At 42.3% G+C, this 18,578-nt stretch overlaps 1 protein-coding gene across 8 annotated transcripts in view; it reads left to right on the forward strand.

Moving 5' to 3' along the window:
• LOC138755247 (cancer-associated gene 1 protein-like) overlaps positions 1-18,578 on the forward strand; it is a 107,836-nt gene that overhangs the window by 22,349 nt on the left and 66,909 nt on the right. For all 8 annotated transcript variants that reach the window (XM_069920869.1, XM_069920874.1, XM_069920872.1 and 5 more), the window contains 2 exons: positions 801-930; positions 6,897-6,958. In XM_069920869.1, coding sequence (XP_069776970.1) covers positions 801-930; positions 6,897-6,958 — 192 coding nt within the window. The remainder of the gene's footprint in view (positions 1-800; positions 931-6,896; positions 6,959-18,578) is intronic.

Genomic DNA, 18,578 nt, shown 5'->3' on the forward strand with positions numbered 1-18,578 from the left:
GTTGAATTTGGGAAAGTAAAATGCATAAGTTATATCAAAGGATAATTATCACTCATATTTGAACTACAGACTGAAGTAAAACAGAATCCATATTCTGCTTACAAATATTCCCATTAATTTATTTTCAGTGAAATTGGGAAGTATTATTTCTTTTACCCCTTTTCACTACACTCTTAGTTTTGAAGATATTGACCTGGAAATTGGTCACCATACCACCAGGTATTTTTTGGGTTTTTCTTGGATGACAGACAAATATGTGCACAAATTTCAGTGAGCAGTGCCCATCCCACCGCACTGGCGAAGGACAAAACCAGAAATGAGTCCACTAGTCATACAATAAGCAGACTGTGGACCCTTTGTATATGTGAATGTGTATTATTTTCCCCCTCCCCACCCCCAAGTCATGCTGAGATTATCCACTAACTGCCTATTCATCTAATCACCACCTTTTCTGGTCTCAGCCCAAATCCATGGCTCTACAGACCCTAAGTAGATTCTCATTTCATGTCTTTACAATAGTGGGCTGCCTGATTTCCAGAGAAGCCAGACATGTCCTTGACCAATTCTGACAGACCATCTTTCTGTCACCAATTTGTTATGAGCATTATCTATTCCCAGTGGAGTGAACAAAACTAGAATTGGAACTAAATTTCCATTTTTATTTCCTGGCACTGTACTTCTAGACATGGAATTTGTTGGAATTTTTGTTCGTGAATTACACTTCTGTACAAAAGATTGTTTGCATAGCTGGGTACCGGTACTGGTTATATTTCTCTGTTTTTACTTTTCCTTCAATCCAGGATGAAATGAATAATGTTTACAGGGAGCAAAAGGCAGATGCAGATTGTGATCAAGGGCTTCTTTGCCTGAAGAAATTGGAAGAGTGCTCACATGATCGGCATTTATCATTTTTAGAGACCTTCTCCTGTGGTACATATACTAAACCAAATATTTTTTTCCTAGTCTGAGAAAGCTATATATTTAATTAGATGTAATATAACTGCACAGCTAATTTCTTAGTATGTATAGAACTGAACTATGTAGGCTCTGAGATTTGAACTCCAGCACCTTTTTTTTAAACTTTATTTAAAATTTTATGACATGAATAAAATAAAAATTACATTTAAAGAAATAATAAAAAATAAGATAATAAAAATTAGAATACTACATCATTAAACTACACAAATTAACCCCCCCAATAATTATAACACAACATTAATCATCAAATTTAAAATTAGTCCAACCCTCCCCCCAAAATAAAGAGTGAAGAATTAATTAACAATGTTGTAAATAAAATAGAAAAAACCCCACTTACAAAAAAAGGATAAAACTTAACAACAAAAAAAATTACTAACAACAAAAAAAATATCAATACTAAAATAATACCCATAAACATATATTTAAATCAAACTTAATTCATGTATTTAACAAATGAAATCCACTTTAAAACTAAGTTCAAATATTAAAATCATATATCAACCACATATGTTATACAAAAAAATCATAATTAATAATACATAAATACAGAATTTCCATTAATACCAAGTTTCCTTTATAATTCATCGAGAGAACAAAAGCATCCCTTAGAAAAACAATCAAATAAACTTTTTATTCCCTTCCCCTCCCCTTATATAAAAAAGAAAAAAGTTCAAACTCTTATAAAATTCTCCATATTCTTCATTTATAACATCTTCAAAATTCTCTATCGAAATTAACTTAATTTTATTAAACTCTTCTCCCTCAATGTATTTGTACTTAATTTTCTTCTTTTTCTTCTTATCACCTTTCTCCTCATCTTCCTCTTCATCTAATTCAACATCCTCAATTTATTATCTTCTGTGACATCATCCTCTTAAAAAAGAAAGAAAAAAGAGAAAACCCCCCCAAAAAAGAGAAAAAAAAGGAGAGAAAAAAACCTAATTCCCTCTCAATTACAATCAGAAAACAAAAAGAGTTTAAAAAAAAAATTATTATTTATTAAAAAAAATAATAAAAAAAACCTTCACTTCTTAACCCAAAAATTAAAAAGAAAAAAAAACAGGTCGGAGGTCACAACTACCTCCTCCTGTTTAAACCGCCCAAAGCGGTAACTCCCCCAAAATATTGGGTGTGAGATAACTCACAGGTAGCTGATGACTTCTGGAAAATAGTGCCCACCCAGTTCCCTCTCCCAACTCCCATTTCATTAAACTATTATCATTATTTAAACTATTTAAACTCTTCTCAAAAAAAAGATAAAAGATTAATTTTTTTAAATCAACGTTACCACTTCGGTCACCATTGCTTCCATTTCTTTTTAAAAAAAAAAAAAAAACTGGATCCCACCTTACATCTCTATGCTCTTTGGAAACCTTGAAGGACTACATCGTTCCTGAAACTGCATGATTGATAGAGACTGAGCAAAGTCCATAACCTCTTTAGGATTGTCAAAGAACTTTGGCTAATTTCCATCCTAAAAAATCTTCAGTACCGCAGAATACCTGAATGTTGCCTTATGTCTTTTTTTCCACAACCGTTCTTTCACAGAATTAAATTCGCATTGTTGAAACATAATTTCTTGACTTAAATCTTGATAGAAGAAAACAGGATTATTCTGAACCATCAAAGGAGATCTATTTTGCTGGGCATTTCTAATAGCCATACGTAAAATTGTCTCTCTGTCACAATAGTTTAAACAACGGATCAAAACAGATCTTGGATTCTGTCCTGAAAAAGATTTTCTTCTTAAAACTCTATAAGCACGTTCCAGTATTAAACCTTCAGGGAATTTATCCTGTCCTAACACTCGTGGAATCCATTCAGTAAAAAATTTTCTTGGATCTGGTCCTTCTATGCCTTCTGGCAAACCAACAATTTTCACGTTGTTCCGTCTAGATTGATTCTCCAAATAATCAACCTTTTTTGCTAAATTTTTATTTTGGATCTGCAATGTTTCAATTATTCTATTTTCATCTTGCAGTTGATCCTGTGCATCGACTAAACCTTGATCACACTTTTCAAATCTTTCAATGGTTTCAAGCTTAAAAGCTCCATTAATGACTTCCACCATCACATTAATCTTGGAAATAAACAGGTTCACAAAATTAGCTAAGTGACTCGATACAGAATATATCTTATCTTCAAGATCCTTAACAGAAATTTCAACAGAAGTAGATTCAGGCATTATGGGGTCTTGCTGTTCCTTAGAGACCACGGGATCTTCTGTCCCTTCCTTAATTTAGTATCTTTTCTAGCAGTTTGACTTCGTATAAAAATCCCTCTCAAAGTCCCCCCAGCAATGCCAGGAGACTGAAGATCAGGATTATCTTTAAGCCAAATCTCTTTAATCATCTTCACTGAATTGATGTCTGGAAAAACCGTTGTAATTGAAGATGCATTTTGCAGCGCCACCACTGTAGCAGTCGAATGATAACTCTTTAACTCTCCAGCTGGTGGCGCCCCAACTGATTCAACTGTCAAAGCCTCAGCAACAACACCCACATTGGCCACCGTGCGAAACACTGGCACCCGTCCATCTCCTTGTTCTGAAAGCTTCAGAGAGCCTCACCGTCTTAAAACGAAGCTTCAATGCCGAACTCTGCACGTCCTCCTCTGGATCCATTCTACGCTGAGTCCTGGCTTCTTGTAAACAAGTAGGCTCAGACAATTTTGGAAAATGTAGTTTTTTAACAGTCTATTGATGTTTTCTTTTACCCTTTTTTTGCATATAAACCATTAGGCACTAATCCAACACCTCTTATTATTTATAAACTTTTAAAAGAACTTTAACGGGCACTTAAAGCCAAAACAATAAATCAGAGTCAGGAGAGGTCTGGAAGGCACGTCTGTTCCCTACGCCATCTTGCCACGCCCCCGAACTCCAGAACCTTAACAAGGCTTCACCTGATGGGAATATAGTTGGAATCTTGTTTAAAGAGGGAAAGAATCAAGCCTTGATCAAGATACAATGACCACTATTGGTCATTGGCAGTGGTTCCCAACCTTTTACTTTCCACTCACATACCACTTTAAGTATTCCTTATGCCATAAGTGTTCTGTGATTAATAAGGGATTGCTTAAGGTGGTATGTGGTGGAAAGAAAAAGTTTGAAAACCACTGTTTTAATTATTCCAGATTGATTCATTATGTGCACAGTTTCATAACTCCAAAGGAAATGGGCCAATGACAATTTTTCTCAAGCAAAATATATTTTTTTTAATTTTTTATTTTTCACACCATAAATCACGTTAGCCATGATATACACTTTTTCTTTTTCACACATATCAAGCAAAATATTTCAGTAATAATTGGGTCTGGAGCAGTGATTCTCAACCTTCCCTTCCCACTTACATACCACCTCAAGCAATCACTTACTAATCACAGAACACTTATGGCATAGGGAATACTTAAAGTGGTATGTGAGTGGAAAGTAAAAGGTTGGGAACCACTGCGTTAAAGTAAGATCATCATTATCTGCGAATGACCCACCAACCTTTATAACTGGATTCAGGGGTGAATATTGGTAACTTGGGGTACATTGCTGGTAAAATGAGCTGTCATTAGTGTGGGTTAGAAGATTAAAGAACTAGATGGAATTTGAAATCAACTAAAAGATAGCATCTCTTATGTATTTCAGTAAAGGGCTAGTTATGTTTAGTTACTGGTGAATCTCCTGTGTTATTAATCAAAGTAAGTTGGATAATGCAATGTTTTATAATAATATATCTATGTCTACAACACTCAACACATTGTGGAAGTGTTTAACTAGTTTTTCCTAAGATCATACAAGTCCAACTGGTTGAAGCAACCATGCCACTGTCTGCCATACTTTCTGTGGACTGCACTAACCTCAACTGGTTTTTCACTTCACATTTTGAAGGTGTTGTGAATTTTTGTTTTATCAACTTCTACTTCAGTTTCTTCTATTTTCCATTATTTTTTCACCATAAATTTGTAGTTGCTTTGTTAAGTGTTACTTCAACCATAGAATCAAAACAAATGATTTTCAGTCATTTGGCATATCCAAGTTTATGTAAAATGAATATTTATGTAGAAGGCTATCTCCTCTGCTTTTGCTCTTGTAAAATTAATGATCTTGACATACATTTTTTGTGTGTTTCACTTACATTTTTCCATTTAATACATTTTATAAAGCATGAGGAGCCAATGTGTCCATTCTAATTGAACACTAAACCAATATTTTGGCATCCTTATTGGATGTGATGTTGGACGTGGTTTTATACTTTAAATGGTAAATAAGTAACAGAAGTAAGTCACGTGGACTATTTTAAAAAAAAGTCTGGGTTCCAAGAATCAAATCCAAATCATCTATTTTCCCAAATGAATGGAAAATGAAGGTCTTGCTTCAAGTACATGAAAGTACCTCATTGTGCTCCATAAGTATGGCACCAAGGAGATAAACTGGGGACATAGTGATTTGGGGACAAAGCATGACCAATAATGGGAATAATTTGCATTGCGAACCTAAATTCACCATATAATAAAACAGTTGAAATGGTGGAAACAGAAATAAAATAGAAAATGCATAACTGTGATTGTGAAGAGTGAAATGGCAAATTAATTGAACTTGATGGTGTGTACAGAAGAAAATCTTGACAAATCATTTTTAAAAGATTTTATTGAACTTTCAGTTTTTTTGGTACCTTTCTTCATATTTGGTAATTTAAGTGCAAATATTTTCTAAACAGGTGATCCCAGTGTTATAGCTACTTGAGTAATGGAAGTTTGGACCAACAGATTCACAAATCACTACCCAAAAAGCTGAGATACAGAATAAAATTTGCTCTCATATAATTTATGTGGGGGAAAAAAAGTAAATGAGTAACACTTTTTTTAGAGTGACACAGATTCACAATACTAAAAATAGATCCAGCTCACCTTTCTTTCCCCCCTCCACTCCTAGTAATGCAGTGGATGCAGATGCTCCAGAGCTGTTTGAATGGGGCTTCATAATTCCATACTTGTGTGAAAAATGTAGAAGGATTGTTAGTACAGGCAAATTATGACTACCTGGTTGCATTTGTCACAAAACAGCATGTTGGAAAATGACTGCGGATCTATGTTCAAAGTTGGGCTGTTGCACAGAATTGTCAGCAAAATAAGTCTGGCAATCTGCTGGCTTTTTGACCCTACCATCAGAGGGTCTAGTTCAGTTTGCTTTCCACTCACATACCACTTTAATTATTCCCTATGCCATAGGTGCTCTGTGATTAGTAAGGGATTGCTTAAGGTGATATGTGGGTGGAAAGAAAAAGTTTGAAAACACTGTTTTAATTGTACCTAATTGACTCGTTATGTGCACATTTTCATAACTCCAAAGGAAATGGGCCAATGACCATTTTTCTCAATAAAATATTTCAGTAACAATTGAGTCTCGGACAGTGATTCTCAACCTTCCCACTCAGGTACCACCTTAAGCAATCCCTTACTAATCACAGAGCACCGATGGTATAGGGATTATTTAAAGCGGTATGTGATTGGAAAGAAAAAGGTTGAGAACCACTGCTTTAGTTCCTGCACTGCAAATTGACTCAACCTGGCTGAAAAAGTGCCTGGAAGCAGAAGGCAAGTATGAAATGGAGTTTGTTTGATTTACCTTGTTCAAATTCAAGGTAAATCTGAAATTCATCATGCTCTCATACACAAAGCTACTAAAATTTGGACATCATAGCTGTAGAGCTGATAAACAGATCACTTTTACAGTCACCCATTAAAATTGGCCAAAAGGCTAATATTTATTAAGTCAAATATGAAGCATTGGAGACGTTAGGGAGTTTAAGCAGACAGGGCCTTGCAATGAAATACTGTGTATTTTGTAACAAAACAATATGTTGTTTGAAACACTTATCACTGAGAAATGTAAAACACCAATTTAATTTCTGTTTTTTCATTCTTAGATAGTGATACAGAAGGATCCATAATGAGGGATAGACAGTCTAGTGAGAGCACAGAAGATCAGGTCAGTTGAAGTTATAATTTAAGTTATTATTTTACTTCATTTATTGCAAAATATTGCACTTAACACATCAATTCAAGGAGATTGCGAATTCAACAACAACTACAAATAACCAATTTGAACTCATTGGGAAGAGAGCTTCAGTGTTCAGGTGGTCTTTCATCTTTCTACCCATAACCCGATCAACTATTCAACTTCTAGTTCAGCTCAACTTTATAATGTTATGGTCAGGTCACTCGTCTCAGTGCTGCTGGTACCAGGTAACCCAGGACTTTCTGTCGGTGGTTGGAAACCTAACCGGCACCCCCACCAGGCTTGCCTGGTGCAGGACTATAAACAAGACCTGTGAAAGAGCGGACAAACCCTCTTGTAAGGTCAATGGCCATCTCCCAAGTACGTGCAGTGAAGTGCGGAAAAGGCATCCCTCGCAATGTAGCTTGGTCTGGCCATTCACTGCAACAAATCTTTCCCCAGCTGTCTTGGACCTCCCCATGCCACTGGATCCGGGAGGGGATGTCAAGACGGTGACTCTTGACCTGTGCAGCCCCTACTCACCTAAATCCATTCATGTGCATGCTGTTCCTTTCTGAGGAGTGGAGTATCCTATCAAACCCCACTGTAAGGAACCCTCATCATCCTATGGGATGGATAGCCAGAATAAAGACAACATTACCTGCCTCAACTTCATTGATAAACCTCATGTCTATAACGATGGTAGCAAATTACAGAGGAAATGTGAAGAGTGTACTACCTCTGGAATTAAATTGGATCCTCTTATCATAAAATGTCTTTAGCATTGTTGAAGTATCAGAATTGGGAGTGAATCCATCATCCTTGCAGTTGAGATTTGTAGATTTCAGCAAAGTTCTACTAGAATGGACCTCCTCCACATCCTCATTTTCTCTATGTGGAGACTCAAATTACATTTTGGCCAGATAAGATTGTCACATTTGTGGCCCGAAATGTGAAGTTAATAAAACATCAAACACAAGTTTTATCAGGTAAACTTCTCAGTGGCTTTATTTTCCCATTTCCTTTGTTCTCCTGCTTGTGTTCTTATCTCTCTCTCATACCACGTGACTTCCGGTACATCTCATACATATTCATTATCATGACATCCCTCCTTTAATCAGAAATAAACTTTACCTTCACTTACCAATATCCCTCGGAAACATACAAACATTGTAACTAATGGTAATACTATAACTCAACTACATAAAATTTACTTCCTACAGCACTCATACATGCACTTTATGATATAAGATTAAATACTGTCCCAAAGTTCTTATTAAAACTATGGCACAAAGTCTTCGTATCGTTTGGGCACTTTCCGGTTTCGTTTCGGCCTGCCTGCGATATTGTCGTCGCTTCTCGGTTGTTCACTCTCAGCGTCGGAAATACTGCTCACCACGGCTTCGGGTGTTTCTGGCGCTCTAGTCACTTCATCAGGAGTGCTGGTAACTGCCTCTGGAACATCATCAGGTCTCTCAGTTTCAGCATCTCGTATTGGCCTTTCAACCTCTTCGCTCGATGTATCTCTGGACTGGTACCTTTTTACACCTGATACATTTCTCTTATACAGGACTCCAGTCGGAGACTTGACTGTCACCATACTGCCACTTCTGGATATGACAGTATAGGGTTGATGGTAATAAGGTGTGTCTAGCTTACCACCAGTTTCATGCCTCACTAGAACATTATCTCCTGGCATGATGTCTGAGTACTTGGCTCCACGTTTCAAATCTGTGTACAGCTTTGCTGCACCTTTCTTTTCAGTATCGTGGTCCCTCATCTCCTGGTCGTCTCGGATTTCCTTTATTTCTGGCATTTTTGTGTGGATTTTTCTCCCAAAAAATGCTTCTGCAGGACTTTTTCCAGTGGTTGCATGAGGCGTTGCTCGATAGACAGCCACATAAGATAGCAATGCTTCTCGCCAATTTTGTCCTTCTGCGTGTGCAATCCTCAATCGTTTTTCAATGGACTGATTTTGTCTCTCTACTTCTCCGTTGGCTTGCGGCCATTTCGGAGTTACTTTATGATGGTGGATACCTGTGGTCCTCATGTATTCCGCAAATGCCTCTGAAATGAATTGTGGACCATTGTCAGAGTATAATGTAACAGGTAATCCATATCTTGCAAATATCTCTGCTAACGCTTGTATTGTTTTTTCAGTGGTTGTGGACTTCAACACCATGTACTCATAGTATCTGCTGTAGTAATCTATCACTACCATAATTGATTCACCCGTCGGTAAAGGTCCAAGAAAATCAACAGCTACGTCGATCCATGGTCCTGTCGGGAGTTGCGTACTCCGGATCGGTTCTGGCGGATTACTCCTTCTTGTGATTTGACATCCGTGACAAGTTTTAACAAATTTCTCTGCGTCTTTATCACAACTTGGCCACCATACCTTGGTCCTGAGGTTTTGCTTGGTACCAACAATGCCTAGGTGTCCTTCATGCGCGAAGGATACGATCTTCGGTCTCAATCTTTGTGGTATCACCAATCTGCAACCTCTCAATACACACTGTCCGATGCAACAAAGTTCGTCTCTAATGGGAATGTAAGCCTTGTGAGTACACTTGTCCCATTGTTCACTCTGTATGCATTCTCTTACTTCTATGAGTTCTGGATCACGTTCGGATTCTCTCTAGACCTCCTTCGTAGTCACAGCTTTCGGTGTCGCCTGAATAGCTACGAAGCGTACAAAGCTCTCTGTTTCTGTTCCCAATTCTGACTTGGATTGTGGACATCCATCCTTCACCAATCTGGACAGCGGATCAGCAATGTTTGCTTTCCCTGCAATGTGGATTACTTTATATTTGTAGGGTTGTAGTCTGAGTACCCATCTCTCTATTCTGGCACATGGTTTGTATCTAGGATCACCTCTAATGGCTTATGATCTGTGATGAGTTCAAATTCAATGCCGTATAAATATGCATGGAACCTCTCACAGGCCCATACAAGCCCGAGTGCTTCTTTCTCTGTCTGAGAGTATCTTCTTTCCACATCTGATAACGATCTGCTGGCATAGGCAATGATTCTTGGTCCTCCATCATGCATCTAGACCAACACGGCTCCTAAACCAACCGGGCTGGCATCCGCTATGACTTTGGTTGATGCCGCCGGATCGTAATATCCAAGAGTTTTTGCATCTGTCGGGCTTTGCTTCAGCGCTGTGAACGCTTTCTTCTGCTCAGATCCAAAATGAAATGGTACACCTTTCCTGGTTAGTTTCCTTAGTGGTTCTGCCACTGTAGCAAAATTAGGAATGAACTTTGCACAAAAATTGACCAATCCCAGGAAACTCCTCACCTCTGTTGCGTTCTGAGGTGCACGTGCCTCTGCAATAGCTTTCACCTTGGCCTCTGCAGGGTTTAGTCCTTCCCGTGTAAGTCTGTGTCCCATGAAGTCCATTTCTGACACACCGAACTGGTACTTGTTTCCATTCACGGTAAGGCCTGCCTCCTGTAGTCTAGATAGTACACGCCTCAACCGTTTGTCATGCTCTTCCTTTGTTGGTGCATGGACTATGATGTCGTCAGAAATGTTGGCAACTCCAGGAATGCCTTGAATCACTCGATGGATTTCATACTGGTAGATCTCTGAAGCTGCATTAATTCCAAATGATAGTCTCTTGTAACGATACAATCCACAGTGAGTCACAAATGTTGTTATATCTCGGGAACCTGGATCCAGCTCTAATTGATGATAGCCCCATTTCAGATCAATTTTTGAGAATACCTTGCTGGTAGTTAGTTCTTGAAGTATTTCCTCCACTGTTGGTATAGGGTGTCACGACATAGTGTGCATTTAATGCATCTACCGCTTTCTGGTACTCATCCTTTCTTCCAGTATTCAAAAGTGTCTTAAATGTTTCCCGAACTGAGGGTCCTGCAGTGAAAAGAAGTAACGCCCTTCACTGCACTTTTTGTTCAACTGTACCGGTATCTAAAAATAGGCCACGACTGTCGGCGTAGGATTCAAATTCTTCCAGCCATGCCTTCCACTTCACACTTACAGTGCTTGCATCACCCGTTGGGTCAAAATGAGCAATTCCACTATGTGTAAGAAAGTTACCGTCTGCCCCAGCCATGAGGAAATATTCCAGCCCCAAAAGTACTGAGTGAAAGAGAAAATTCTTATCACCTTGAAGTTGTCTGTAATCCTCTGTAATCTTGTTTAGTCTTTAATTTTCTTCAAGCTTCTTTCATCCTCGTTGCCAATGTCACATTTGTGGCCCGAAATGTGAAGTTAATAAAACATCAAACACAAGTTTTATCAGGTAAACTTCTCAGTGGCTTTATTTTCCCATTTCCTTTGTTCTCCTGCTTGTGTTCTTATCTCTCTCTAATACCACGTGACTTCCGGTACATCTCATACATATTCATTATCATGACAAAGATGAGAAAAATGGAAGATGCAACCAAGAGAATGGCCAGCAAAAAGCCCAAAATTCCATATTAAAATAAAACCAAATGTGCAAGTCAGACAACAAAGGTAGAAACAAAGTTGGTCTTTAAGATTGATGACTTTTCTTCAGAAAGGGAGAAAGTTAGGGAAGATACAGTTTTTAAGCAAATGTGATGGGGGAAGGTGCAGAGAGAAAGTAATAAGGGAAAGCCTGCAATAAAACAGAAAATAAAGCAGATCTTCAGCAGATCAATTAAAGTCAGACAAAAGATTTTCAATCACAAACACCAACTACATTTTTCCCTCCAAGGATGGTGCCTGATCTGGTGAGCACTTCTATACTTCTCTGCTTTTATTTCAAATTTCCAGCATTCACATATCTGCATATAGGGGAAGCTCTGTGATGGGATGAGGGGGTAAGAAGGATTCAATTATAGCAACTACAGTGCTAAATTCTGAGCTGTGCCTAATTTTTGCAGATAAAATATACAATAGTTTCTCTTTTCTGCAAAGAATTCCAATTAATCAAGTTTTTAATTCAATTTTTCAAAGAAATCTTTCTCCATGCAGCTAGTATGAGCTTTTAAATATTATAGAATACAGATAAGATTAAAATATTGTTACTTCGAAAGGAAACAACTGATTTAAAAAAAATTCTAATTGTTACGGTGATATTTTAGGTTGAAAGGAGCTGAATCTGCTGTACCACCGAGCATTATCTTCAACAGTTGCAGATCTCAGGACATAATCCTTTGTGTTTAAACCATTTTTGTTTTGTCAGCTGTAATCCTGTTGTTTCTCTTGTAACTGCAGCTGTATACTTTTGGTCTTTAATTATTGCTCACCGTGCCATGATAAGTGCAAGTATGGATTAATTTTTACACCTATAGGGTGCTTAATATTAAATCCCCAAATGCAATATTTAAGGAAGGAACGTGAAATGGGAAATGCAATACACAGTAAAGCCGGAGAACACAACAGGTCACGCAGAATCCACAGGAAGCGAGGCTACATAATGAATGTTTTGGGCCTGAGGCCTTTGTCAAGCTATGAGCAGAATGCAGGCAGGCACCTGAATAAAAATGTGGGGAGGAAGGAAGAAGGGGTAGGGGGAGGAGGACAAAAATCAACAGGCAAGAGTCCTTGGTGGATATGGATGGGATGGCAGAAGAGGAAAAAAGATGAGAAATGATAGGGGTAGGGGGTATCTCTGAATGGAGAGGGAATGGGTGAGCAGCTGGAGAAAAGGAGACAGATGGGAAAAGAGAGAGACAAAGGAGGGGCCCAACAGAAAGTAGAGCTCGATGTTAATGCCATCTGATTGGAGAGTGCCCAGACTGAATATTAGGTGTTACACCTTCAATTTTCAATTGGACTCAGTTGGGCAAGCATGAGGTCTTGAGCAGACATTATCAGCGTGGGAATTGAAATGTTTGGTTTTGGGGGGGTTGGGGGGAATAACCCATTATTGCAGTGGACTGAACAAAGATGCTCAACGCAACAATCTCCCAGTCTGTATCCAATTCCCTGCCATGTAGAGGAGGTTACAACAGGAGTACTGCAAAAAGGCTTTCTGCTTATAGCTCAACAAAGGGCTCAGGCCTGAAACATGAGTTCTAGACCTTTGCTTCCTATGTTTGCTGTGTGACCTGCTGAGTTTTGCCAACCGTTATTTTTGAACTACGATCACAGTATCTGCAGGGTTTCCTGTTTAAAACAAAAGGAAATGGTTGACAGATCTACCATAGAGTTCAAATTCCTTTGATATCATTGAGGAACAAGAATTAAGAGCCCAATTAGGACCAGAATTGTTAATACTACTTGGAATGTACCTACAGGGATCCATTCTTTAGTTAGAAGATCTTGGATTTTGTTGCTGTTTATTGACAAATTTCTCTCAGCTGTACAAATCCACAACCTGACGCTAATTTTCAAAAGGTGAATACTCACATTTCTTTCTTCTTTTCTTTGGCTTGGCTTCGCGGACAAAGATTTATGGAAGGGGTAAAAGTCCACGTCAGCTGCAGGCTCGATTGTGGCTGACAAGTCCGATGTGGGACAGGCAGACACGGTTGCAGCGGCTGCAAGGGAAAATTGGTTGGTTGGGGTTGGGTGTTGGGTTTTTCCTCCTTTGTCTTTGGTCAGTGAGGTGGGCTCTGCGGTCTTCTTCAAAGGAGGTTGCTGCCCGCCGAACTGTGAGGCGCCAAGATGCACGGTTTGAGGCGAGATCAGCCCACTGGCGGTGGTCAATGTGGCAGGCACCAAGAGATTTCTTTAGGCAGTCCTTGTACCTTTTCTTTGGTGCACCTCTGTCACAGTGGCCGGTGGAGAGCTCACCATATAACACGATCTTGGGAAGGCGATGGTCCTCCATTCTGGAGACGTGACCCACCCAGCGCAGCTGGATCTTCATACTCACATTTAATTTAGAGTTAAATTACAGATAGTTATGAACTTGTAAACTCATGAGAACTGTATCTGTGTCATTAAGAGAGAAACAATGTTTGATCTGAGCATAAACTTAAATAAATACCACTGCAAGGGAGATTGTGACTAACTCTTTGGTTTGAGCAACTCTGGAATTATAAAATAGGACAGAAAATGTTGGCAACAGTAAGTCTGCATCTGCAGAGAGTAATTTAATGTTTCAGGTGTGGAGATACAACCACTACACCGGCCTACTGCAGGCAGCAACCACTATATCTGCAGGTAGGTAACCTGGGAGGCTGGCCCCACCTCCCAGCTGTCAATCACCAGCCTGAATAAAGAATTAAGCCGGCCCCTTCAGGGACAGTCAGACGTGGATCCAGCAAGATACTGAGACTGGTGTGTTAAAGTTTAAGTTAATTAAACCCTGTTGTGCAGTCTGTGGACTTTGCGTCAGAATTATTCACACAGCAACGCTCACAATTAGCTTAAAATAAAAAGGTCCATGCAGAAGTTCCTCACCATCAAGAGGCTGATTATCAACCCTCAACACCCGGATGCTCTGGAACCATGTGATTGAGGCGATCATCCACACACAGACTGAGGTCATCAACACTAACCAAAAAAAACACATGGCACTACACACCAAGCTGGGCCTGCATGCTTTCCAGGCAATCAGAGACTGCACGGATTTTGAACCCGCGATGGTCGTCCAAGAAGGCATGTACCGGTCCCTGATGAACATACTCAATGCCCCGTACCTGTTCGGCATCAGGGTACAGCAGCCAGGTGAGATGGCAGATGCTTCCCTGGGGGCACTGCGAGAACTAGCACACCCGTGCATGATCGAAGCTGGGGTGTCTGCTGGGGAGGTGGAGTCACTCGTCCGAGATACCTGGATGCAAGGGCTGTGGTCGAGAGCGACCCAACGGATTGTTGGAGGAGAATAATGCCTCTCTTACCAGGATCATGGAGGTGGTCTGCTCCCTAGTAGCTGCAGCTCACCATGTAGAGGTCTTTGATGTTCTCCTCCCCCAACCTCCAGCCTGGCTGATGTCGACGACAGCACATGTGGAGGAGATGATAGCAGCCGCCAACACAGTCCGCCGCTTTAAGTACTGCAGGTCCCAGTGTTGGTCCAACAGGTGATCACGAAAAAACTACCCTACGAGGAATTCGCGTTGCTCCTGATGCGGCAAGAAAGGCCACTTTAAAGTGTGCCTCTCTAAACCCACAGGGAGCACTGCAGCCCTCCGCGATCAACCAGGAGCCCCTTCTGACTCTTTGGACGCCCCCACATGTGAATGCCAGGCAGCACCATTACTTCACCCACACCAACGATGTCACTTCCAGTCCAGCTGTCCAACCACTCTACCACCATGGGCTTACCACGGGCGCCACCATCTTTCATCATCCAACTTCACCCGCACCGTGAGGTCACTTCCAGCTGAGTCGCCCAACCACACCGACGCCATGTGCGTCTCCTGGGCACTGCCATCATGGGCCTGTTGACCCCAAACACCCCAACTCACCTGACTTGCCAACCAGACGGAATGGGTCAACACGTGCGTGCAAAATCGCTCTCTCGCCGCACCCCATGCTCTTAACAGCACCCACTGGCCGCTACTTTCCACAACCATCGGGGAGCAGCGATTCAGACCCCAAGGAAGTCCTAGTATCCACCACGCTAATGGAGCACATTCTCCATGGACTTGGGCACTCGATGATGGACATCGCTGTCAACGGGAAGGTAATAAAATGCCCGTGTGATGGTGATTGTGAGAGCTTTTTGCACCTGAATGTGGTCCATAAGCTGAAACTCAAAGTATACCCAGCAAACTTCGCTATTCTCATCACGGCCCAGGACCACTCCATCATGGCACTAGGGTGCTGCTCAGTGAACTTGACAATGGTGGGGGTGAAGCATACCAAGTGTTCAGGCTCCTTGTCATGCCAAAGCTCTGTGCCCCAGTTATCCTGGGACTTGACTTCCAGTGTCACCTCCACAGCCTCACCTTTGCCTTCGGTGGCCCACTCCCCCTCCCCTCACAATCCACAGCACAAAGTCCAGTGACCACTCCCAGTCCACCTGCGGGCCCTCCACCCTATGCGTGCTCCCTCCATCCCTCTTCAACTACCTGCCACCAGACTGTAAGCCTATAGGCACCAAGAGCATGTGATACTGTGCAGCCATCAGGACCTTTATCAAGGCCAAGGTGAAATGACTTCTGGCGGAAGGAGTTATAGAGCCCAGCGCTAGCCCCTGGAGAGCCCAGGTTCTTGTCATAAAAGGGGACAGCAAGCTGAGGATGGTTATCGACTATAGTCAGACCATCAACCAATGCACCCAGCGAGATGTCTACCCACTGCCACATATTGTCAACATCGTCAACGAGATAGCCCAGTATAGGGTTTTCTCCATGATTGACTTGGTCGGCCCACCATCAGCTTCCCATCCATGCCCGGGATAAACCTTACACCGCCTTTGAGGCAGACGGGTGCCTCTACCAGTTCCGCCAAGTCCTATTTGTGGTCACAAATTGAGTCTCCATGTTACAGCTGGAGATGGACTGCATGGTACACCAGCACAATCTAAGAGCAACATTCCCGTACTTGGACAATGTCACTATCTGTGGCCATGACCTGCAGGATCATGATGCCAATCTGGAGAGTTTTCTCCAGATGGCAGAGGCACTGAACCTCACTTACAACAGGGAGAAATACGTGTTCAGCACCACCCGCCTCGCCATCATAGGGTGCATCATGGAACTTGGTGTCATTGGTCCCAACCCCAAACGCATGTGCCCCCTAATGGAACTGCTCCTCAGCCACATGCTCAAGGCCTTCTACAGGTACCTAGGGCTCTTTTCTTACTATTCCCAGTTGGTCCCTGCTCCTCAGACAAGGTCCACCCACTGACCCCACCCACCACCTTTCTCCTTCCCACTGAGGCACAAGCAGCGTTTCCTTCATCAGATAGGACATCGCCAGTGCAATGATGCATGCTGTGGATGAGACCACCCCATTCCAGGTGAAGTGTGATGCCTCTGATGTTGCCCTCATTGCCACCCTCAATCAAGGGGGCAGTCCCATGTCCTTTTTCTCCAGGTCCTTCTACAGTTCAGATCTTGACACTCCACCATCAAAAAGGAAGCCCAAGTGATCATGGAAGCAGTCCACCACTGGCACCTCTACCTGGCAGGCATAAAGTTCACCCTTCTCACAGACCAGTGTGCAGTGGCATTCATGTTCAGCAACACCCACAGATTCAAGATCAAAAACGACAAGATCTTGCACTGGAGAGTCAAACTGGCCACTTTCAGCTACGACATCCAGTATAGGCCGGGGAAGCTCACTGACTCCCCTGACGCTCTGTTCTAGACCTGAGCTAGTCCGACCACCTGCAGGTGTTGCATGACACCTTCTGCCACCCAGGTGTCACACATCAGTATCACTTCATTCAGTCCTGTAACCTCCCCTTCAATGTCCAAGAAGTCCAGTCCATGGCTGAGTCCTGCAGGGTCTGTGTTGAGTGTAAACTGTGCTTCTTCCGTCCGCCACAGGCCCATGTAGTGAAGGCCACTTGGTCCTTCGAGCGACTCAGCGTTGACTTCAAGGGACCACTGCCTTCCATGAACAAGAAAGTCTATTTCCTCTCAGTCATGGATAAATACTCCTGTTTTCCTTTTGTGATCCCTTGCCCAGACACCTCCACTGCCTATTATCAAGGCACTAGTGCAGATCTTCACCATGTTCAGATACCTGGCATTCATCCACAGTGACCGGGGGTCCAGCTTCATGAGTGAGGAGCTACACCAGTACCTGGTGGTATGAGGCTTCACAGCAAGTCACCCAACTAGCTCCAATCCCAGGGTCAATGGGCAGGTGGAGTGTGAAAACGGGGTAATTTGGAAGGCAGTCCTCCTGGCCCTGAGCTCGAAAGGCTGGTTCATCAATTATTGGCAAGAAGCCCTCTCCGAAGCACTCCATGCCAATCAGGCCTCCCACGAACGCCTTTTCTCCTTTTCCTAGGAAATCGACAACTGACGTCTCCCAGCGTGGCTGACTTCTCCAGGACCATAACTCCTCTGTAAACAGGCGAGGACCCACAAATCCGACCCCCCCCCCCCCCCACCCCGGTTGAGCAGATGCACCTCCTCTATTCAAACCCAAATTACGCCTACATCAGGCACCCCAATGGATGTGAGTACACTGTCTCGACCAGGGACCTGGCACCAGCAGGGGCCCAACCCTCTCACCCCAGGCACCCCTGGCCCATCCAGGATCCCCCTGGAACTGTAAACCTCTTTCTGCCTCTCCAGAGGGCCCCACTCTCCACGGAACTGCCCCACACCTACACCCCAACACTGCCAGACACCATCCTGCCTGCACCACCAGCCGTCTCAGGTGGCCCTGTCCCTACCTACCATTGACTAGGAGCCTGTCTTGTGATGGTCCCAGAGGCACAGACGACCGCCAGACCACTTGAACGTGTAGATACCACTCAGTTCCGAAAACACCCCCTCAGACTCATTTTAAGAAGGGGGTGAATGTGGTGATACGACCACTACACTGGCCGTACTCCTATCAGCCTACTGCAGGGGGCAACCACGTACCTGCAGGTTGGCAACCTAGGAAGCTGGCCCCACCTGCTGGCTGTCAATCACCGGCCTATATAAAGATGCTAGCTGGCCTCTTTGGGGACAATCAGACATGTGGAGCCAGCAAGATACTGAGACTGGTGTGTACAAGTTTAAGCTAATTAAAGCCTGTTGTACAGTCT

The sequence above is a fragment of the Narcine bancroftii genome, chromosome 2 (genome assembly GCF_036971445.1).
Source record: "Narcine bancroftii isolate sNarBan1 chromosome 2, sNarBan1.hap1, whole genome shotgun sequence".
NCBI classification, from domain to species: Eukaryota; Metazoa; Chordata; class Chondrichthyes; order Torpediniformes; family Narcinidae; genus Narcine; species Narcine bancroftii.